This window comes from Malaclemys terrapin, chromosome 18, assembly GCF_027887155.1.
Source record: "Malaclemys terrapin pileata isolate rMalTer1 chromosome 18, rMalTer1.hap1, whole genome shotgun sequence".
Lineage (NCBI taxonomy): Eukaryota > Metazoa > Chordata > Testudines > Emydidae > Malaclemys > Malaclemys terrapin.
The window spans coordinates 6,137,706-6,161,053 of NC_071522.1; the positions used below are offsets into that span (position 1 = coordinate 6,137,706).

The 23,348-nt window shown below is 41.5% G+C and overlaps 1 protein-coding gene across 7 annotated transcripts in view; it reads right to left on the reverse strand.

Annotated features, from left to right (window-relative positions):
• BCAS3 (BCAS3 microtubule associated cell migration factor) overlaps positions 1-23,348 on the reverse strand; it is a 483,012-nt gene that overhangs the window by 10,463 nt on the left and 449,201 nt on the right. For 3 of the 7 annotated variants that reach the window (XM_054008054.1, XM_054008052.1, XM_054008053.1), the window contains 2 exons: positions 19,753-19,920; positions 11,531-11,596 (listed from right to left, as the gene is read on the reverse strand). In XM_054008054.1, the coding sequence (XP_053864029.1) occupies positions 11,531-11,596; positions 19,753-19,920 (234 nt within the window). Of the gene's footprint in view, positions 1-11,530; positions 11,597-19,705; positions 19,921-23,348 lie in introns of all 7 variants that reach the window. The other 4 variants (XM_054008056.1, XM_054008055.1, XM_054008058.1 and 1 more) reach the window with 3 other exon arrangements.

A 23,348-nucleotide genomic window follows, 5' to 3' on the forward strand; every position in this document is an offset into this window, starting at 1 on the left:
ATATGTCCTCTTGCTTAGAATATCCAGGTATTAGAGAGTAGGGATGCTCTATATCTTCTTGTTATTAACCTAGATTGTAAAATCTTTGGGGCAGGGACTGTTTTAATGCGTGTGTGTACAGTGTCTGCCACAATCGGTCTCCGCTATCTGAATTCTAAGCACTGTTTATTACAAATAATAAATAGTCATTATGCAGATTCTGCCATCTGGATTCGCCTCCAAAAGGGTTCCCATGTACATGAACTTATGCTAACACAGCGGAAGTCTTGAGGACCTGCTTTTGCAGATGTTTATGAACTACGTGACTCTTCCTAACACAAGGATTAGTAAAGCATTTTTATTGTAATGTTGCTACAGTTAATGAACTGACCAGGATATGTTCACACGCGAGAACTTTCATGAAACTCCAAAGACCAGAGTCTGCTCTCATTTTCAGGGATATCTACTTGAAGGGGATGTCTACACCTCAAGCAGGAGGTGCAATTTCCATCTCAATGAAACATACTGGCGCTAGCTTGGACTGAGCTGGTGTGCTAAAAATAGACGTGTCGCTGCCCCAAGCAGGATCCTGTCCAAGACACTAGGTACATACTTGGGCACTTAGCTCCTCCAGCTGCTCATGTCGCCACCTCTACACTGCTCTTTTTAGTGGCATGTATGTCTCCTCTATCTGGAAATTAGAAGGCTTGTTTCACTTCTGTGTTTGTACAGCTGCTACACAGCCAGTTGGGGGCATACCCTTTTTTCAGACCCAGTAATAAAAAGAGCTGTTTTGTCTTAAATTTATCAGCAATTAAGCAAATGGAAGGATGTTTCGCATCAGATTATAAAGTTTGAAAGTAGGTAAACTTGGTGTCCTTCTCAGGTGTTAAAATTTTTCCTCACGGCAATGAAATGGGTAGCATATAGATGCACCATTGCCCTCTATTGGACAGAATTAAGAAATGCTTAGATGTGTGTCAGAGGCCTGATCAGAGCTAATGAAGATTCTCCTTGAGCTCATGTGGTAGGAGCTGTGCTTTGGGAACAGCAGAACCATAATCTGACTGTTAATTTCTGATTTAAAGATGCTCCAGTCGGTTGTGACAAATTTGAAGTTCCCAGAAGCAGTAAGAACTGTAGCAATTTTGTTTTTACCAGCTGTTTGAGTAAACGGACCGTAGACAACTTTGAAAAGAGTAAATGCAGAGATATGGTATTTTAATACTGAAAATCAATCGCTGTATTGAATTTGTTTCACACCATTCCAACAGGAAAGATGCTGAGACCCAAAAGAAGGGGCTACATTACATTTTTAGAATACAAAAGACATGCAAACACTGCCTATGAAATTGGAAATCAGTGGCCTTTGCAAAATATTAGCGACTGTCAAATTATCTTACAACAACTCTAAGGCTGAATCCACATAGAATTCTCTATAATGTAACGCATTGGAGATGAAAGCTGGCGTGTCAGGAAAAAAAGGTGGTAGGGTCTAACGACTTGGAGGAGGGGATATAGAAGATAACACGTACCCCAAAGGCTGAAGACAAAGTCTTTTGAACATCAAAAGTCAACTGAGATTGTGCATTTACTCTGTAGTGCATTATTTCAATGCTAAAATGCCAAATGAATAACAGTTACAAAAATTAAGAGGACATCTGCATTTACATAAATGTCTGGACTGACTTTAAGCAAGATGAGATGGTTGAGACAAGAATAAAACATTTTCATGTGTGCACCTTTAAAGCATTCTGTCTGCAAAAATAAATGGAGCTTGTTGTGTTTTCTTTAAAAAGAAAAACCCCAAACACCCCCAACAACTAGGTACATAAACAGTAAGATTCCCAAATCTTTGGCATACAGCCAGGCTCTGAACATTTTATGGAAGGTTAAAAGTGCACCAGATAAAGAACTAAGCATTTAGAGAGACAATATTCTTCATGATAGGCACTTTCACGATGACTGCAGTGCTTTAAAAACTAATCTCAAGTTTCATACAGCTGTATATTTTTATAAAGAGGTTTAGGACATTTTGCTACTTAAATGGCACTTTCAGAAGACAAGTTGCTCATTTTAGCTAGTATGTGAAGTTTCAAAAGCTAAAAGAACAATCTAAAAGTTATCGAAAACAGATTTCTGTAGCCGAAGTACACAGTGTGAAATGTACTAACTGTTCATGTAAGATTTCCAAAAGTGTGTGTTCTCCCCCCTGTAAATGAAGAAGCAGATGTAATTGTTTTGATTTAAGAGGAGGGAAAAAAACAACCCCAAACTTCAAAGTCACAATATGCTGCTACTAAAAGTTTACTCTTCAATATCCCAACTGGTTTCATTTGCTTTCAAATCTTGAGATCTACAATGTACCTTCTCATATTTAATATATGTTTTCCTGCTGCCAGCCAGTGTGCATATATGTTTTTCATGTATTTAAGCAGAATTATCTTTTATCTTCAATTACACAAGCAGCCCATCTGTGTATTTGAGACCAAAAAGCATTTACAGAGAAAACACTATATTAAAATCGCTGGTTCTGGTCTCTTGTTCTAGGGTTGTGGGAGTGCCTCTGATTGCTCATTAGAGACCCCTCTACCAGGGAAATTCAAATTCAAACGTTATTCTGTATGTTCACAACCCTTAACAACTCCATGCTGTTAAACTTTGTTCTGCCACTTTGCTGGAAACAGAGCTCCAGGTTGCCTGGTCCTGCCCAAAAGTCTTGGAGAAAATATACAGGCTTACCCCTACTTCTTGTGGCCCAAAGCATGTCTATTCAGTACGATCGTGATCCTGAAAAGCGCAGGGCACCCTCAATTCCCACTAAAGTCAACAGGAGCTGAACGCACTCAGCCCCTTGTGGCACTGGGACCCTGTGTCCCCCACAATACGACAGCACATCTTATTTTCATCTGATCACAGCAGCTCAAGACAATCAACGAGTGAGAAGATGAGCACTGCCTGCTTTTCCATCCCCAACTCAACAGTCCTAGGAAACAATCTGATCATGGAAAAGCTTCCTGAATGTCAACATAATAAATATGGTGATTACCTCACAGTCTGGGCATCATTTCACTGATACGCTGAACGAGAGATTTCAGACATGCCTAAACCTCAAAACCATTGCAATTTCTTTCATGTCTAAAACTTGCTTCACCCCCCCCCCCCCCCGTCTGATTGTCTGATTGGATCCCCTAACTATCCTAATTTAGAAAAAGAAGGTACTGTATAACTCAGGAAATGGACACATTTTGTGCTGTTACAGTTTTGTTTTCTCTGTGTGTGTGTGTGTGTGTGTATGTTAAAGTGTGTACCTCTGCCAAAAACAGTACTGTTGAGTCCCTCATCTTTGCAATTCATTTTGGAGTACTGCAGAGCAAAATCATCCTGGTATAGATTCCAATAACAGAACACCTATGACACAGTGACCCTTCTGTAAGGAGAGCTATAGAAGGACTCTGTGCTCTTCTCCTGAGGGAGAAGGATGCCCTGATGGCGAAAGCTCAAATGATTCAGAGTGTGGCTTTGGTTTGGAGAAGCAGACGAAAGTTTGGAGGCCAGATGACAAACTGGTGAAACTCAGAATAGTTCTTGAAGTCAACGGAGTCACAACAATTCACACCAGCTGAGGATCTGGTCCCAGATGCTTATTTAAACTATCTGAGCCTCTTGAATCTAAAAAATTAAGATAGAAATCTCATGAGAGGTTTTTTGTTTTTTATAGTATGTCCACCATCCTAGTTCCAGTCCCACCCAGGAACTGGAGGTTCAGAAAACCCCAAATGTGTATCCAAATATTTCACGAACACCTCAAAAGGGACTCTGTTTGAGATTGGTTCTAAAGAGGGGCCTAGAGGCAGAGAGGGCTGGAAAGGTGGAGTGTACGAACATACTTAGTTCAAACAAGTTTCCCCATTGCTAGAAAGTGAAGATGAGTCATTGGGGTTGGGGGGAAGAGAAATGGCAGAAGAGGGGTGAACACCTGGGCTGCCTGCTCCACCAGGAGCTCAACATTTTTCAAATTAGTCAGTTTTTACAGATTAAAGTTGATGGCGTTGCTTTAAGCAGCTTGAGTTTTTCAACCTTGGCCTGATTTTCAGAAATGCCCTTTAATTTTTGCAGGCCCACAAATAATTGCACCCACAATAAACTATTTAATTAGTTTCCCTGTTTAATTGTGCCTGTCAAAACAAACAAACCAACAAACACCCTGTGGATTCAGTTATTTTAGGCACAAACTAAAAGATGTCTCAAGACTCTTTTAAAATCCAAACCAGGCCCTATCTTTTTATTATTGGTTGCAGAATGTCTTACCCATATAGTACCAAACTCTGACCTTTGGAAATACACGTGCAAAGGAGCTCTGACGGAAGCTAAATCTGAAGGCATAATTTGGCCCTCAGTTAACTTAGATGCATCTGCGCAGCATATTCATATTTGTTCTCATGAGAGCAGAGAGCAGCTGTCAACTGCTTAAAATAAGGATCCATTTTAATTAGAAAAATCTTATTTTATAAATCATTAAAATATCAATTTTAACATTTTAGGCTTTTTTTAAAGAAGTTCCACATTTTAAAACCTGGCCAAATGTGTGAATGTACTGCAGCCTGAACAAGCATGTCGCTGAGAATAACTCTTGGCTGAAGTCTAGAAGAATTCATGTAAGACCAGGGAATTTCTCTACGTGAACAGGGAACTCTCTGGGAAGATCTCCCTGACCAGACTAAAGCATGCACCAGGTGTTCTGGCAGTAGAAAGAGGAAGCTGTGGGGTGTGTTTTGTGGTCTGAATTGGAACAGCACTGGGGGCATAAGGAGCCTTTCAAGGAGGGACTCTGTGGGACTTCCTATTCAGCACATGGGAGAAGGCCACATCTGGATTCTGAGGTAGGCATGAGAGCTCAAAGGCTTTCCATTATCTCAAGCTGGCTAGCAGGCTGCCATTATCTCTCTCTTGAAACAGTCACCCACATCTTGGTCTCCTCTGGACTGAAGTTCTGTAATGTACTCTGCTTTTATAGCTCCCGCTGAAGTCTTTTCATACCCCTCCCTCCACCACCACATGCCACAGTGGAGCATGTGGGCCGAGCTGAGGGAGCACACATCTTTGCAATGGGTGGGAACAGTTGCTAATTCGGTGTTCTCTCCCGTAGTGGCCCCTTGGGCGCATTCTTCCTGCCTGGAGTTTTCCCAGACAAAACGCGCCAACAGGAACAGCTGTAGGTGCAGTGTCCCACCCCAGCGGCCCTTTAAAGACCACAGTATACAATATAACAGTCAAAGTTCAACTATTGAGCAGATCTTGAAAACACTTATTGAACAATGGAAAAGCCAATAAGCCATTTACTATGGGAGTGCTCCTGGGAGAAGGGCTCACATGCCTTTGGAGGAAAAACACTACAAACAACTTCCTTGGTGGAAAGAGACCTTTCTAACAAGCATGCATTTCCAAATGCTGCCTGTGCCAATGGCATTAATGGAATTTCCGTGTTCTAAAATAACCAGTCTAGCCAATTCTAGATGCTGTGTTAGATTCACATGGCTACTAAGTTTGCTGGAAATCATATGGCTTTGATTAAGAGGTTTTGGGAAATCCCATACACTGAACTATGAATGCACTTGCTGAGAGGGCCTTCTCTAACTTTTCCAGAATTGAAACTGCTGTAGTATTACTCTCCTTGCTGGTCAGCCTATAAAGCAGCACTGACAAAAAGGCCCCAATTAGGATTAATATTGGTAGAGATGCATGGATACAAACCTAGGCCTCATACAAAGGCCACTGAAGTCAATGGGAGTCTTTTCATTACATTCAAAGGGCTTTGGATCAGGCCTATAGGATGAAATCTTGGCCCCACTGAGGTAAATGAGAAAACTCCCATTGACTTCAAAGGGGCATGATTTCACCCCTACTCTCCTTATCTAACAGCTGTGAGTGATTGTTTTAAAATGTCCCTCCACTGTCCTACCTAGTTCTATCAGCAGGGGAAAACCAATTCCCTCTCTACTGGGGGACACAATATGAAAAGTGACATGGTAAAGCAGAAGATTTTGCAATTTATGAGGAAAAAGTACCACTGGTAACTGAATGTTAATGAATCAAAATCCTGCTAATGTATGAGAACCATAAAGTGAAGCATTAAGAGTTGGCTCGCAACGAAAGAAAAACAGACCTGTCTATTTTCATTGTTTAAGATGAAGTGTAAAAAGGAAATAAAGAGCAGAAACGGGGGGAAGTCATTTAGATTTTAAATTTTGTTAAAGGTTTTAATCTCTCTCTAATCTATTCCTTGTATCGTCATGGAATTTGGTGTAATTTAAGGAGGTGCTAGCAAAAAAGGCCAAGATTATTTTATAAAACAGATCTATTTTACCTTGTGCCTCTCTAACCTGGGCAGAAAAGTTGAAGATCTCTGATCTAACCAACTTTTAAAAAGAATATTTCTTTTGATGACTCCCTAAAGCAATTGTATGGAATTATGCTATAGACCTAAACAAATTTCATTTTTGCTGAGTGTCACTTTGGCTTGGCAGATTTTTCCATTTGCAACGAATAGTGCCTGCAAAACTATATCTGCATTATTTTTGTCCAAGGATAGTAGCATAGAACATTTAGCAACTATAAACAGAGTAGGATGAAAAATGCTACAGCATGAGAAGAGAGCTCAGGATATAATCTCTTCTGACCGGATGCCTGCAAGATGTCACTGAATTCTCTCTCTCTTAGTGCAACCCGTATGGAGCCAATATGAACTCCCAGCAAAGTGCTTAAAACCCCATTATTTATAATAACTGTTAAATGATGAGACATTGTTTACCTAGATCGCAAGATAAATTCTCACTTACAGAATGCTCGCCTGAGTGTCCTGAAAGTCATCTGGTTTTTATTTAAATGCAAAATGTAATTAGACTCTCAATAACACAGCAGAAGAATTCAGTAAGATATGGCTTTTCACTTACAGTTTAATATTAACATTTTCCCATAAATGTTAATGAATAAAAGTCTATTGTTTTATTTATGATACATGGCAGAGGGTAGGAATGGAGGGAAGGATAATATTTTCATACCATGACTGCAACGCTCTTTGACTTCCAGGGAGCTAACGGTGCTTAGCACCTCCCAGGGTCTGACTTAGAGACATCACCTCCTGCTGGTTACAGACGGAAGTGTTGCCTCTAGAAAAGACAATTCCAAGCATTAGGAAGTAGCTGAAGTGATAGGCAAGGGCTGGATCAGCTGATCTACAATAAGGCCTTCTGTTAAGGTAAATCACTTTCTTCTTTCCTCCCCGTTGTCGCTGTCCTCATTTGGTGGTCAATCCTTCCTTACTTCCCTGGCCACCTCCCACTCTCCTCCTGATTAGTTCCCCTCTAAGCACTACAATGGCAGTATCACTGCTAGCTATGCCTGCTGAGCCAGTGTGCCAGAGGAGGGGTGAAAAAATATGGGTCATCAGATGGGGCTGTGGGCCCAAGACAGCGAGGGTCCTTAGACTCTATGTTAAATGCCAAGCTTGGATAGCAAATCCAGATTTTCAGAAAGTTCAGGTTATTATTTATCTGATATCCTTTTCAAGAAACATATTAGGGAAATGACTGGTGTCCTAATTCAAAGTCAGGCAGCAAACGCTATGAAACCGTAGTAGAAAAGGGTCTGCACACCTATGACTGGAAAGTGGGGTCTTCTATGAAAAGTCCTGTTATTTCTCTCCATGCCACAGACTGATGCTGCCCTCCTTTGGTTTAGGAGGCTCAGATGGCACTTCAGAGCTGCCCATCAATGCTGTTCCTAAATGTGCAGTACTTCCGTTATCTCAGGAGCTGAGCTGTTTCCGCGGCACTCCCGGTGGCTGCAGGTCTGAGGAACAAGAGACCGGACGCAGCGGCGGAACACGGGCCTCTGTGGCTGCATGAAACAAAAACCACAGGGCCAAGAGGTTGGCCCCTACTGGTGCATTTTAACTGTTTTGGTCTTTGACCTTCCATTTATTGACAAGGATTTCGCCGTGTTAATGTTTATTTTGTTGTCTAATGTGACTCATACTTTATTGTATCTTTCTAATAAGAAGTGTTCATTTCAAAGTTCTCCTGCTTAACAATGCATTGCTTAAATGGTTTCCATTCTATTTCCTTCTCTCCTATTTTCCCTAATGAGCACAATGCATACTTTATGAGGGCTTTTCAATAACTTTGGGTCTTTTCCTTTTCACGATACAGAGAACAGTACATTAATGACCAGAGGCTGGCGTAGATGCTACACAGAGGCCAGAACGGGGATTTAGCTACTGTTAGCATATTGTTTCAAGTTAAGCAAAGGGACCGATTTTCAAAGCGTGTATAAAATATGAGCTGGGAATCTACATTAATGGAAGATGCTCAGATACTATGGCGATAGGCAACAGTATAAAACACTGAGATGATTAGATAGATAGATAGATAGATAGATAGATAGATAGATAGATGTAATCCTCTCCCCTCACCAACCTGGAATCTGGCCAGCCTCCCCCCCCACATTCTACAACCATTACTTCAGCATCCATCCATCTATCTAAAATACTTATAGGCCCTTCCCTCCATTCATGCTTCACAATCTTTAACATATTTATCCCCATAACACCCTGTGAAGAAGAGCAGGGCTATTATACCCAGTTTACAGTTGAGGCGCAGAGGGTATGTCTACACTGCAATTAAAAACTGCAGCTGGCCCATATCAGTTGACTCAGGCTTGCGGGACTCAGGCAAAGGGGCTGTTTAACTGTGGTGTAGACTTTGGGGCTTGGGCTGGAGGCGGGGCTCTGGGACCCCATGAGGGAGGGGGAGGGTTCCAGAGTTGGGGGTCAGCAATTTAACTGCCCCTCAGCCTGAGACCCGGAGTCAGCTGACATGGGCCAGCCACAGGGGTTTAATTGCACGGTAGACATACCCAGAAGGACTAAATGACTTGCCCAAAGTGGAGCAGGGAACTGAAGTGCAGGTACCACCTTAACTGCTGGACCATCCTTCCTCTCCTACCAGCCAGACTATAACAACACTGGTGGCCTGCTACAGACTCACTGCACAAGGGCTTTGGCCAGGGGATCGGCGTGATCTGGACTCACTTGCTAATATCACCCTTCCCTTAAGTCTGCAGCAGTGCTCTGCAGCCTGGAGGGGATGTACAGTCTCCTGGTGTGGCCTCTTTGTGACCTGCCCCCTATGCAGCAGAACTACATTCAGTCCTGCTACTCCGGGGACTTCGTGCATCTGTGCAAGGGATTTGCCCTTTAAGGCTCAAATACCTTGAGCTGGTGTCTAAGGAGGTAGGTGAGAGGGCTCTGGGATCTTCTTTACACTGTTCAAGCAAGAGGGCAGGATCCCTCCATAAAGCACAGGCCTGTGCTAAGATAGCACACTAGCCTGTACCTTCTGTCCCCAAGCTGGCTACTGTTAATACCAATGAATACTTTCAGCCTTATTCTTCACTGCTGGACTCCAGTTTTAGGCTGATGTAATGAGTTCTGTGTATTTACACTGGTGTAAAACTGGAGTGGTGAATCAGTCCTCTAGCACTTACGTAGCACATTTCATCCATTGCGCTCAAAGGACTTTACTAAGTGGGTATTATTATCCCCATTCTGCAGATGGGGACACTGAGGCACAGCTGTTTGCCCAAAATAAGTCTGTAGCACAGCTGAAATTGGAACCCAGGTCTTCTGACCCCCAGTGCATTGGGCCGTGGTGCTATCAGCGGCGGGCGCTAGCCAGCAGATGGTGGATGCAGAGATGTTGAAACCTGCAAAGTACACATGTACCCATCTCACGGAATGCAGCCCTGGCCTGCCAGATCTGTGCACATGCCTTCATCCTCGCTCTGCTATCATACCACTAGTCAGAGCAGGATTTGGCTAACAAAACATCAATCTGTCTCAACTGCTGGATGGTGGGAGCCATTTACCCCTACCCAGAAATACTCAGACCCCAAGCTGCAGCCTACATACAAATAGCTGCAAGCGCCACTAAAAAGAACCACAGAATTATTGGAGTTAGAGATGGGGAAGTCCTACTAGGCTACCCAGTCTTCTACCCCCTGGCCAGTGCAGGATTGTTCCCTCTAGTAGACTCTCTAGAGCTTTGTCTTTGTCTTTTAAAAGGAAGATTTAATAAAGGAATAAACATGTAAAAAAGCCAAATGGACGGTGCTCCAAACCACGCAATGCAATTAGAAAATGACTTTAGAAACTTGTTAAAATCAATAGATTTTGCGGGTACCAACCTATATTTCATTAAGTAGCAAATGCCATCTTGAGGGATTGACACTGCAAGGTACTGAGCACCCCCAAGCATAGAAGCCAAAAAGATGCTCAGCTCCTTGAAGGATCAGGCCCAAACGAATCCCTCCAATGGCCTGCTCCCATTCCCATTGAAATCAATGGCAAAAGCCCCAGTGATCCAAAAGGCTACTGCTTTAAAAGGATAAGAGTGTATAGGACAGACAAACATGAACGAAGCCACACGAAAAAGAAGGGTTGTTCAGAATTTCATGTGGAACACCAATGTACTGCGGTAAGAGAATTAATCTACTTAATCATTTGAACAACAACAACAAATCTCTAAGGAGAAAGTCAATTGTTTTCCTGCTAACTGCTTTGAGACAAAGCAATGGAAGGAAAATGTCCAGTTCCAATAATGTCATAACTTGATTATAGTCTGCACAGAAGACCTAAAACACTTGGAGAACAATGAGTAAGAAATTAAGTTTCAAATTAAGTGCTGGCCCTACAGCGTGCCACTTCTTCATATTATGACAGGAAGGATGTTGCTGGGCTCATTTCACATATGCTAGCAGGTGATGCATGGATACGGTAATCATTTAATCACCTCCTACATTTTTTCCATTTCTTTCTCCAGGAGGAATGACAAATCTAGAAATGTGATTCCACTTTGTTTTATTATTATATTGATTTTCCTGCCTAGAGAAAGTGCATTTGTCCTCTAAACCGGCACACTGGCAAGAAAGGGTTAACAAAATGTTTATCACAAGGCTGGCTTCAGAGTTGAAAGTAATGTGATCAGTAATGAATTTTGTGTTACATTAGGTTGTATAAATGGACAGACAAGCGCAGACAACAAGTGGCCAGGAGTCGGGGCTAATCTAATGATGTAAAAATAGAGACAGCACCAATTATACTTGGGGCCAGCTCAGAGCTCCTGCAGGGACTGCAAATGAATAGGTACAAATCAAATTACTGACTAATAGACGCACTACAAGAGAGGGCAGTCAATGCTAAATGCATTAGGGCCTTGTGACCTCCCTGCTCTGAACAGCAGAATCCTAAATTTGACTTAAAAAAAAAAATCAAAGAAACTCTTGTTTGGTTAAGAAGAGAGATAAAACAATGTTGCTTGTTAAATGAATTAAAACATTTAATTTTTTTTTTACCCTTTGTTACCATCTTATGTGAATACTGGACATTTCCGAAAACCTTTTCAAAACTGACAGTGGTTTTGCTTTTAAAACAACAAGAAATATTCTCTGTGCAAAAGTTAAGACCTGATAACAATGCAGTTATGTTACATACCAAAACATTTCAAAGCCATGTGCCTCTCTGTGGAGATGTTTTTTACTGCTACTTCAACGGCTGTGTCTGTATCAAAAATAAAATATGTCTTTAATTTGTTTTTAAATAATAATAAAAAATAAAAAGGATTTTCCCAAAACAACATTTGATTATAAATAAATGCAATTGACCAGCTTATCAAATGGTAGAAAGTCAGAGTTGTCTCTCGGTACGCACACACCCTTTAGAAACATCACGAGACTTGCAGCTTCTTCTACAAATGGCAATGAACCTAAATTCACACTAAAAATATTTTTAGTAGCGGCATCATCGTCTCCATTCAAAACGTCCCTAAATAATGTATGGCCCAAAAGAAACTTCAGTGAAAGATACAGTCACTCCTTGTCAAGCTCTGTGCAGCTAACAGAAGCTTTAAAGGGGAAATGGCTGATTTGGCAGCATGTGGCTGGAGAACCTCGCTGTTCCCTCACAGTGCAGGTTTAAAAGTGGCTAATAGCCAACATTCCAAGGATTTGGTAATAGTTATTAAGTTAAAAACGCATTTGTTGGCCCTACTGCATGTATGAGTTGTCTGCTAATGGAAAGTTTATGGACAGTCACATAAAATGCACACTTGTGTGCAACTTGAAGTTGTCCAGGGACGAAGCGAATGGGAACCCAATTTTAGGGTATCTAATGTATTTAGCAGGATGTATATAATTTACCAGCTAAGATAGGCATACATATGCGGCACATGAAGAGACAAAGCTCTTGAAAGCAGACACAGGGTGTGCTAGAATGGAGATAAGAATACACAGACACTACACAGAAGAAAACTACAGGGAGGGGGCAATGACTACAATTATGCTGAAGAAATTTCAGAAAGTTAAATCAAACCCATGACAGGGTGGAATTTAAAAGCTATCAGACGACACTAAACACCACACGTCTGGATACATTTTCAGTGCAGCATGCAGGAAATGTGGCACGCACTGCCAAACCCTCAGACGCTGTAAATCAGCACAGCTCCATTGATTGGTGGGAAGATACACCAGTTCCTCAGCTGGTGAAAATTGGTGTGTGATGGCTGTCACGACTGATGGGAGATACACATGTATATCTCTGAACAGTGCTCATAATGGACCTGGAAGAACGTACATTACCATACAGCGTGTGAGAGATAACGGAATGCGAATCTGTTAATGTAATAACAACGGTAAATGTGTGCTTCTCCTACGCTGTGCTTTGAAAAATATACCTCTGAAAGACTCCTATATATTGAAAAAATATCGAGACTTTATTCAGATGAATCTTGTGATGTAGAAATTGTTTGGAGCTCTTGGAGTTATCCAAGGGGAGAATTTGGTCTCGGAGCCTGGGATGAATGCCCCAAGCGTTCAAAGCCCCCTTTTAGTAGAAATGTCATTTTATGTGTCTGTGTGTTTGCTGCGCAAGCTGCCTTGCATTGAATCTGTGCAGATGTCTGAGTGCCTAAAATGCCCTTCAGACGGCAAATCAATTACGTTGAATTTTTGTCCACCACCCAGTTCAAGGTTGGAACTGAGAAAAGATTGACAGGGAAGAGAAAGAACAAAATTCCTTTAGTTAAAATAAAGGAAGAAGGAAAGGAAAGAAGAGGAAGGAAGGGACGTTGTCTCTTAACTATTTATAATTCAGGCTCTGACAATCACTGTGCGTGGCTAACTCCATTCCTGGACTAAACATCCAAAGATAGGTGTCTACTCATCTTTGAGTCTCCACACACAGAGCTTGTGACCTTACCCATTTGTTCTACATAGAAGTTGTTCAGCATTGGCAGAATTCAACAATCAATGGGAATGAGATTCATTCGCTCCTCAATTTTAGGCAGATGAACATCTTTTTGAAGTCAATATATGCATGCATTGTGCCCTTTATTTCTTTTCGTGAACTTCAGAGATAGGCGCAAACCATAACATTCATATAAGGTTTTCAAAAACTTTCCCTCCCAAAGCTCGAAGGTGTTCAGGTCTGGGATTTTGGTTCAGCCCAGGGTAACAGTATGGTAACCAGATGCAACATTTGATTCTAGATGTGAGTTCAGATTCTGAGCTTTCCTAAAGTTCTCTCATACCAATCCTGAAGTTCAGAAGAACTTTGCTTGATCTCACACTGAAAGGCCACCTTCAGTTCACCCAACTGCAAAATGGGCACCAGATCCATCGTGTTAAGGCAGTCAGAGGCGGGCTGATGTGCTGCTGGCCACATCATTCTCTTGTGTACCGTTGGCTATGAAACTGCTCTCCCTCAACCATGTCAACTTGCTGAGCCATTGGCTCAGAGGAACTTTGACTTTTTGACCTTTTCTGTTCCTAAACTTCCAAAGTTGGTAGTTAACAGATTTTGCATTTTTGCAGGGGTCTCTAATAAAAAAATTACCTTGGCTTTCATGGAAACTCAGCTGTAGTCACATTACAATGGGCTTAAAATATTTCCCTTTAAATTCTGTTCTTACTGTTCTATACAAATCTTGTTGGTTTTTTTGACCATGATAATGGCAATGCTAAAAGTTTGCTGGGAGCAAAATTCATAGCTAGAGTTGGGCCCAAGCTGCAAAAATTGGGGATTTTTCTGCAGTGTCTGAATACATGATTTTAGCTTGAACCCCTCCCTGCTCTTGACACATGATCCAAATTAATTTAGAGAAACAGATTATTATTTTGCTGCATGATTTAGGATGCAAACTGAACTAATGCAAGGCTCTATATTTTATGATCAGTAAGAAGGCACACATCCTTACAAAATCTTACAAATATATAACAACGGAAGGATCCCAAGATTGCCAAATAATGTGTGTTTTGGTATTATTTGCAAAATAAAGTAGATATGAGCCAGCAATATAACACCGAGGCTGAAATACAAACAGTAATGGGGAAGATTTAGCAGACGAGCACTCCAGTATGAACTTAGAATCATCTGAGGAGAGTGAGTCAGATTCCACACTTACGAAGTCCCATTGACTTCAGTGGCATTACGCTCATAGTACTGCATTTGACGGAGGCACTGGTTGTGCCAGCATCAAGTCTATCAATGTAAAGCAGACTGAAGCAGATTCCCTTACTCTATGCTAAGAAAATATCCCAAACAGCATGAAATACGCTTGTGTTGTTTGTGTGTGTGTGGGGGGGGGTGGGGGTTTACAGGTGATTGGTGACTTATTCTTTGCAGACAAGTTTCTCCCTTCTAGACTATTTAATGAATTAAATCTGTTGAAAGTATCTATCGCTGCATTATCTATGTGCTTTCTAGAAATAATAGTAAGCCTGCAAAATCGTTGAGAATTATTCTTATGCTGCGAAGGCACGCTGAAGTCAATAGGGCAGAGGCAACTCAGCCTATGGGTTAAACCTCTCCCCAAGCCCACCCAGGGGGGCAGAGTTGCAATTCCCTGCCTCCCCCTTTGCTGCAAAGCTGCAGCAGAGCCAACCATGGCCACTACTGCTGCCCTGAGGTTGCAGTAGTTCCCATTGCTCCATGAGATTGAATGGCCAATGGCATCGTGGCAGATCCACTGGCCTCACCATGCTCCTCACATCCCTTAACTCAGCTGCTCAGGGAAGTGGACGGAGCTCCTATAGAGCTGGGTTCCACTGTATGCATGGGGCACGTTTGTTGTGTGGTGTTGTCCAGATCTTGCCCTCCACAGAATCAAACTGCCCTGGGTTCTTTGCTTCTGAGACCCACTACACTTACAGAGGAGGGGGGCCGAATCTGTCCCCTACGGTACTTAGCATATTTACCTCTAACACCATACAGAAGTGTGAAACTGCACAGCAGAAATACTCTTCCCTGGTTACACTTCAGACCGCTTATTTTTAAGCACATTGCAAGTCTCTCATCCCATATTGTGGACTAAATTCCTGTTTTAAGTCTAGAGATGATCAAAAAGACCTGGAAGCTTAAGAAATGTACATTTGGGAAGCCTGCATCAATTAATGCACTTACTGATTATAGCAACAGAGAGTCCTGTGGCACCTTTAAGACTAACAGATGTAGTGGAGCATAAACTTTCGTGGGTGAATGCCCACTTCTTCGTATGCATGCACCCACGAAAGCTTATGCTCCAATACATCTGTTAGTCTTAAAGGTGCCACAGGACCCTCTGTTGCTTTTTACAGAACCAGACTAACACGGCTACCCCTCTGCTTACTGATTATAGTACATTTTTGGGGTGGGTGGGTGGGAGGGGAGTTACCTAGGGTGGAATTTATATGTCAGACTTGAGACAAAATAATACATTGCTACGGCAGCATTTCCAAGTAATAGAGCAGGTAAGAAACAAAGAATTAGTTAATATCTACTGCAAAAAATGGACCTTTGGATTATGAGCACGTGTTTCAAGTGTACTATTATAGGTATCAATCCTGCTTACTATACAAATCTCCATGCCAACTATGTCCTAACTGTTAAGGCATTAAAAGAATCTATTTATCTCTTGCCATTAAGAGCATGTCAGAGCCAACTGAGCCCTTGATAATGTCTCCCTGTCCATTCCATTGTCCATTTCTTCGTCTGTCCATCCAGACACTGAGAACTGAGCATAGAGCATATGTTTCAATTCAGTGCTAGTCGTTTTCATTCTTTTGCGCCACAGTTCACATACAATTTTGTGGTTTAGTAAATGTCTTTAAAATGTTTTTAAACATTGTGTCTGCAAAGTATTCAAGAAGCATAAACAAGGATGAAAGCCAGCCATCACTTTAAGTCAAAATAAGTCACTTTTAGGATAATTAGAGATGGGGATTATAAATTCTATAATTTTGGGTCCAACACGGCACTATAAATACTGTATTTGGAGTCAGTAGCAATATAGAAACTAATGGGAGGGGGAAGCAAATTTATGGTGTTCCTCAGCACAGATGTCTTTGCTATCATTTCATCAGACTGACAGGGCCGACAGGAATTCTAAGAAGCAAGGGCCATGCTAAAAGTTTGTGTGTTTTTATAAAAGAGACAAATGGCTAATTCAGCCAAAGACTGTCAAGATGTGGCTAGTTTTTTTGGGGGGTTAAAATAATCCTACTTACTAGGAGCCAACAAGGACACTCCTTTGTTTGATCTGGAGTGATATATCATCAATTTATCTTTTTCAATTTCCTAACCAGTATATAGCTGCTAGCCCTTTAACGTGATACGCAGCTGCTTGGCAAATGGCTGGTTGCCAGTCTGTCTGAGAAAAACTACCCCATGTTACTGATGCGGGTTGATTCCCTGGGCAAGAGGATCTTCCACATCTCAACACAGTAGGGCAGCACACTTTGTAAGGCCATTTGATAATGTGGATCTCATGAAAGGGGAAAGCTGAGTTCAAGAGTTGAGATGGGGTGGGAATGTGGGGGTGAGGTGCACATAGGAGTTCAGAGCCTTAGGAATCAGTTTTATCTCCTGTATGAAACCAACATTTGCCAGGATTTGAGCCTCGAAACCCAGTTCCTGAGAAGAAAATGTGGTACTGACTAGACAGAGCCCTATGCATAACAACAAACAACAACATGGTTGAGGGCTAATGTGCATGTAACTCACAGGTGAGTTGAGGTAATGCCAGTGTTACCTGCTACTACGCTAGGATACCTAGAATTCATGCTTTTGCATGGTATATATCTTACACTGTACAAAGTTTATCCATAGGAAAGATGTATATGCCTGGGGAGAAAAGAGGAGAACGGTCTTTTTGGAAGACTTAATTGAATGGCTTCCCTCTGAAAATTGTTCTCCTTTGTTTTCACCCTTATAAGCCTCCTATATGCTAAATACTGTGGCCTAAATTTCATCTTTGTTATGTCAGTTTAACCCCCAATAAAACTGATGCCCAGTGCAATTAGTGAGGTTGCACTTGTGAAACTGAAAGGAAAATCTAGCACTAGGTTTCTTTCTTATTTTTTGATTTATAATCTGCAGCAACCAGAGTCTCTGGGTGCACTTACAAATATTTGAAGAACAGACAGCTTCTGAAGGGGAAAGTCCAACTTCCTTGGGTGAACTACCCATAACAACAAAGCAATCCTCTTTCCAGAATGGAAGTTTCCTAATATTAGAAGCCTTTTTTTTTTTTTAACTCTTTCCAGGTACTGGATCCAGAGCTCTTGCAGCTCCTGTTAAAGCTAATAGGCCAGATTCTGTCATGTGACTGAGCTGGAAAGTGTGCAGGACAAGGAGGTGTGTGCTTGAAACTCTCCTCTTGACTCCCTTGGTCTGGCTGCAGCTTGAGTAATATTCTAAATGTTACTAGGCTGTGGCAGCCACAGGGCAGTGAAAACACAGCTGGGGATTAGTATAGTGCCAGGGTGCCCCATTTTCTCTGGCCATTCCTCCTTTTCCCTGCTCTGCTGGCAGCAGGAAGATTGAGTGAGGTAAGAGTCCCTAAGTTAGCTGAACATCACAAGAGGCTCCTTCTTAAACGGTGATGGAACTTCCTTGGGCTACTTAAAGCAACTTTAGGGCCACATTTCACTAGTGGTGCAAAGCAGCCATGCAGTAGCATCTGGCCCAATATTTGTAAGGGTATTTAAGGCCCATATAAGGTCTAGCTGAAGGATAAGAGCCAGCTCCCACGAACTGCAGTGTCACTAGTCACCTTAACCTAGCATCTCCAAATTGCTTTAGCTATCACAGCAAGTATCATCCTACAAACTCCACGACCCTTTGAGAAGGCTGTAAAATGCACAGGTTGGGGGGGGGGGGGGGAGGTAGCCCGTAGCTTTATATGGACGATGCCCCTCCAAAGTGCATTATAGCTGGTATCAATACGTACCAAAATAAATAAAGCACTTGTAGAGCATTTTCCATTTTTATAGCACTTTGAAACTGTTAGAGGATTAAGCTCCATAGCAATCCTATGAGGTATCGTTATCCTTATCTTACAGAGGAGGGAATTGAGCCAAAGGGATGTTACGTAACTTGCCCAAGGCAGCAACAGGAATAAGTACAAGAGCTGGAACTGGAACCCAGATCAAGTGCTTAGATCATCACTTTCTGCCAACTGCCAATCTTAAACCATCACTTAATTCCATCGTCATCCAGCAACGATGTATAAAGTCCGAGAGGTTCCAAACAGGTCAAAGATTACCAGTGTGGGATGTAAAGGTTGCTTCTGGACCAAGAAAGCCAAGTTATATTTATTTGACGTGACATGTGCAAGCCCCAGGTTTTCCATTCCCAGGCTCCTCTTCCTTGAGACAGCAGGGACTGGCAGCCCTATGACAAAGGTGGGAGTATCTTGTGTTGCTCAACAGTAACTCCACTGCAAATTAAGGGCCAGCACTGATGGGAGTCTTATTCAGTCCTCTACAGCTGGATCAATAACAACAGGGGACTAATGGGAGGTTAGTGGAATGGGGAACCCTCAGGAATACCTGGGGGACACAGCAGAAAGAGAAAAGTCAGTTTCTAATATACAAGGCCTTACATAATGCCAATATGTTGGCATGTTCAGATGTTACTGTTATAGCTCGTTCTTTTTTTCTTCCCAGGCATCTCGCCAAAATGAGGACATGGTGACAAATGAGTGGGCACCTGATATTAGAAGCTACCACTGATATTCGCTGCTGGTCACAACATGAATAGTGCACAGATCATAGTCAGATATGTCCTTTTACTAGAGGGTATTTTTAAAACAATTCAGAATTAACCAGAGAAGTAAAACCCACAATTACTCTTAGCGCTCGCATTTCTGAGCGATTCCTGTCTCTAGGGCCGCTGTGAGCAGTGTAATCTCTGAAGTGCCATTCCATTTATGTAAATACACTGTATAATTTATCAATATAATGGCCAGTGATGAAGATGGATTAATTTGGATTACAGAACCAGCACTATATAGTGGCTTTACTGAGAACAGATAATGACACAGACAGAATCTAATTTGATCATTGTCTGCACAAACAGCAGTTTGCAGAAAGCATCTGATGCTAGGGGGGCTCAACTCTTTGGGCCCACGTCACCAGAGCAATACAGAAAAAAAAAGCCTAAAATGTAAACATTTCTCTTAAAGACATTTTGAGGATTGCAAGATTCTGTACTTATGTGATCTGCCAATATTTTCTTCCTATTAAAGACTGCTCCCATGGTTGGGGAAGACTCTCGCAAAAGCCATGTAATCTGAGAGGTGTCATTTGCTGAGAAAAAGGGAAGCAAAATTTTAACGAGTTAAAAAAAAATCACCATTGGGTGAGATGTATGTGATCTCTGATCACACTTCTTCTTTGTACCTGTTCCTGATCCCACTATGTCCCTGCTGGGTGACTCAGACATTGCATCAGCCAGCCGTTCCCGAAGGCCCTCTTCGGTGTGCTCGATGGAAGACATGTGACGGAGACCAAAGCTCTCAGGCCAACTTCCACAGACTTCCAGCAGGGTCACGCTCCGATCAAAGGCACCTTTAAACAAACAAATGGGAAATGCTTGTTGACTAGTGTAGACACCAGAACTAATCTATGTCCATACCCATAATATGTTAACATTGCAATAATTCACAGAAAAAGACGAACTGTTTGGAATCTGAGTTCACAATGTATCTGAAAGACAGATTTTGGCACATTAATTAAAATAGTGAGGTTAAAATACACAATGCGTAGCAGAAACAGGTAGCTACAGCCTAAACTAGTAGCCTTTTTTGATCATTTGAAAGCAAAACTGTCAGGTTAAAAATCATGGGCCTGATTCTCTTCTCACACTAGTGTAACACAGGAGGAACTCCTATGAACTGAATGTAATTACACTGGTGTAAAGCCAGCATAAGTGAGAGAATTTATTTTTTTAAAAATCTGTGTCTATGTCACTAATAACATCTTAGACCATTAAAAATGAAATTTTTTAAAAAATCGGATTTGTCTTTTACTAGGTATTTGTTGAACTTTTTGCATTCCTCTTATCTTGGACAATGAAAATAGACTAGTTGTTTCCTTTTTGCTAACAGTCAAAATTTCTAGTCAATTTCATTTTCATGTTCTCATGCACCAGCACAATATTGTGCTGTTTGGGCTTTGAACACAGCTTTGGAGGGTGGAGTGTAATGTTAATTTTATTTTTAAAAAATGTTTCCAGCGGAATAAAAAAGCGCTTCTATTGATCTAACTTTCTGTGTGAGTGCGTTTCTACAAAAATGACATTTTAGGCCAAATAGACCTAAACAGCACCCCTTTCATCAGTGATGCAATAGTGGAGATGCTGGCTGTTGTGACAGAGTGCAATGATACAGTCTCCAGAAACTTAAACTAATTCCTTAACTTGAAGTTGTTTCCTAATTCAAAATAGTACATGATGTTCTGCTGAATGCAAAGATTAGATTCTGAATCCAAGATCACTTCAAAGTACAAATTAAAATGATTCTACTTTATTATACAGCAAGTCTTCTGTGAAGGCTTACTTTAAATCATTCCCACTTGATTACAGTTATGCTTCGTTGCTTCAAACACATACCATTTACTCAACTATTAGGAAACCGAATATGCCGCATTTATTGTGCCTGGTTTCTGCCAGCCTACGAAGGGGAAAAAATGCAAATGCCAATGTTTCTCAAAGTTAAAAGTACATGAAACACGTCCTTGTTATCAGGCCTTTGGTTCTCCCCTTTGATCAGCCGTCAGAAACTATCTACACTTGTACACTGTGACTGTACAGCTTCACAGCACACTCTCTGCCAATGACAGGTGGTAATAGAAAGGGTGAGAGACCAAGCCCCGCGGCAGGCGTCCCTTCCTCTGATAACGTCCAAAGTACTGGGTGATAACCGTTAGTAAACACTTGGGGAGCCAGTTAATCCATACATCAGCAAAGAGGGGCAGATAATTTTGAACTCTAATAGCATGGACAAAAGCACAGGGGATGGCATTCAGGGATTTATATGGGCTGTAATGGTGACTTCTGGCTCCTGAATTTCATCGGTGCATACAGCTTTGATTTATCTCTTTGCCTGACTGCAGAGCAGATTCCTGGCATTAGAAAACCATCAACACTGCAATGGACCTCTACAGAATGGGAACGTGGCTCTTGTGCGACACATGCACTTGAACGATGGATGAATCCCGGGTTGAACCTATAGGAAGGATGACCAAATATTTCAGCTTTTTAATGGGCCTTTGGATTAATATGGCTTCTCCAGCCATTTAGTTTGTTTTTTTAAGGAAGGCCTATAAAGGCCCTTTGAGAAAATGCAGCGAGGCGGGGGAAGTTCCCCTGTATTCGGATTTATGCATCGCATCCATGTTGCCAGCTTCCCTAACTGTATAGGAAATAGCAAGTTTTGGCTCTCTTTTTTTAAAACTTTTCTTTTCAGAATGTTCTTATATTGCCTTATGGGGCCAAATCTGGAGGCCCTAACCCAGCTTCTACTCTGCTAATCCCCCACTGACTTCAATAACTTTTGCTAGGGCCATGTAAATACCTGGATAATCATTATGGGACTTTTATTACCAAATGCAAATATAATATGGTAGAGGGAGGACTGTCAGAGACTCCTCCAGGTTTTCCCCATTGAGCTAGAGAACGATAATGAGAGATCTATTCTTTATTAGTGTCAGCTCTTATTCTGAAAGCAAGAAGCTAAACAATTCCTGCCGCTATGAGCAGACATATGAATAATAAAGCAAATGTTTTTTGAAGCTCTGCCAAGACGAATGCATACGTGCACAAGTAGAAACTTCACAGAGTGCCCCTCTCTAGTTCCAGAGATACTTGAGTGAGAGCAAAGGAGACAAGTGTAGCATTACCTCTACAATCAGGGCCCACGAGCTGCCAAAAGTTCTTAGCAGCAACGTGTGAGGTGCAAGTGTTAATGTAAATGCAGGTTACAGGGATTAACTGCATCGAATGCTTTCTTGTAAAATAAACTGAAAGGCTTGTGAAACTCTAGTGTTATCTTTTCCTCCCTTTTCACTCCTTTTCCACATTATGTGTACATGTCTGGTAATAAATTTCATGTCAGGGCATCTAGCTACGATTCACCCACCACAACTGTAGGCCCAAACTTGATTATCAGTCTTTTAATAGCACGGAGTGGAGGTGCAAAGGGGCTTTATGCTGTCAGATAATCTCTACCTGGTGTACTGGGCTCCACAAATGTATTCTTACTCTATTATGTAACACTGATTTGTTAAACTGGCTCTACACCAGAGCAACACACAAATACTCTGAAAGAGCTAACAGGACTATGGAGTGTTTGAGAGTCTCAAAAAATCATAATCTATTACCAAAAACAAAAAAAATCAATCCACCCATCTTTATCCATCCATTTATCATATTCACACAGCGCCAATCACTGTATTATCTAGGTGTCATAATGGAGGAAGGAGTAAAGATGGGCCATAACTGCTACCATTTATACAATTCACACCCTCCCTGATCCTTGGCAATCCAGATAAAATGGAACCTAACCTCAAACCACCCAGGATTATTTTGTACTGTTAAGTCAAAATCACCAGTTTTGCCTGTCTTCACAGTAAAAAGTCTATCCTGAATTTCCTCAGGAAGGCTAAGATTAGTTGCCATGTATCTTCAAATATGCCTTGCCATTGGATCAGTAGACAATAGTCTTATCAAAGGGAAATAATTTTTCAATTGCAGAATTAAGAGCAGGATATTTTTACACTTTGGACAACAGTTTTGTGAAGTGTATGAAATCACTGACGGGCTGGTTTCCAAAGAGTTTTAATGTTCTTTGCTTTTTGTACACCATTATTAGTGGGTCAAGAAAGCCCATGATATTCAATCTAAACTGATATCAGCTAATCATATCCTTGTTATTTATGAAATTGTTTTACTTTTTCATTTTACTGTTTGCTCAATGTCCCCTTTTCAATACTCATAC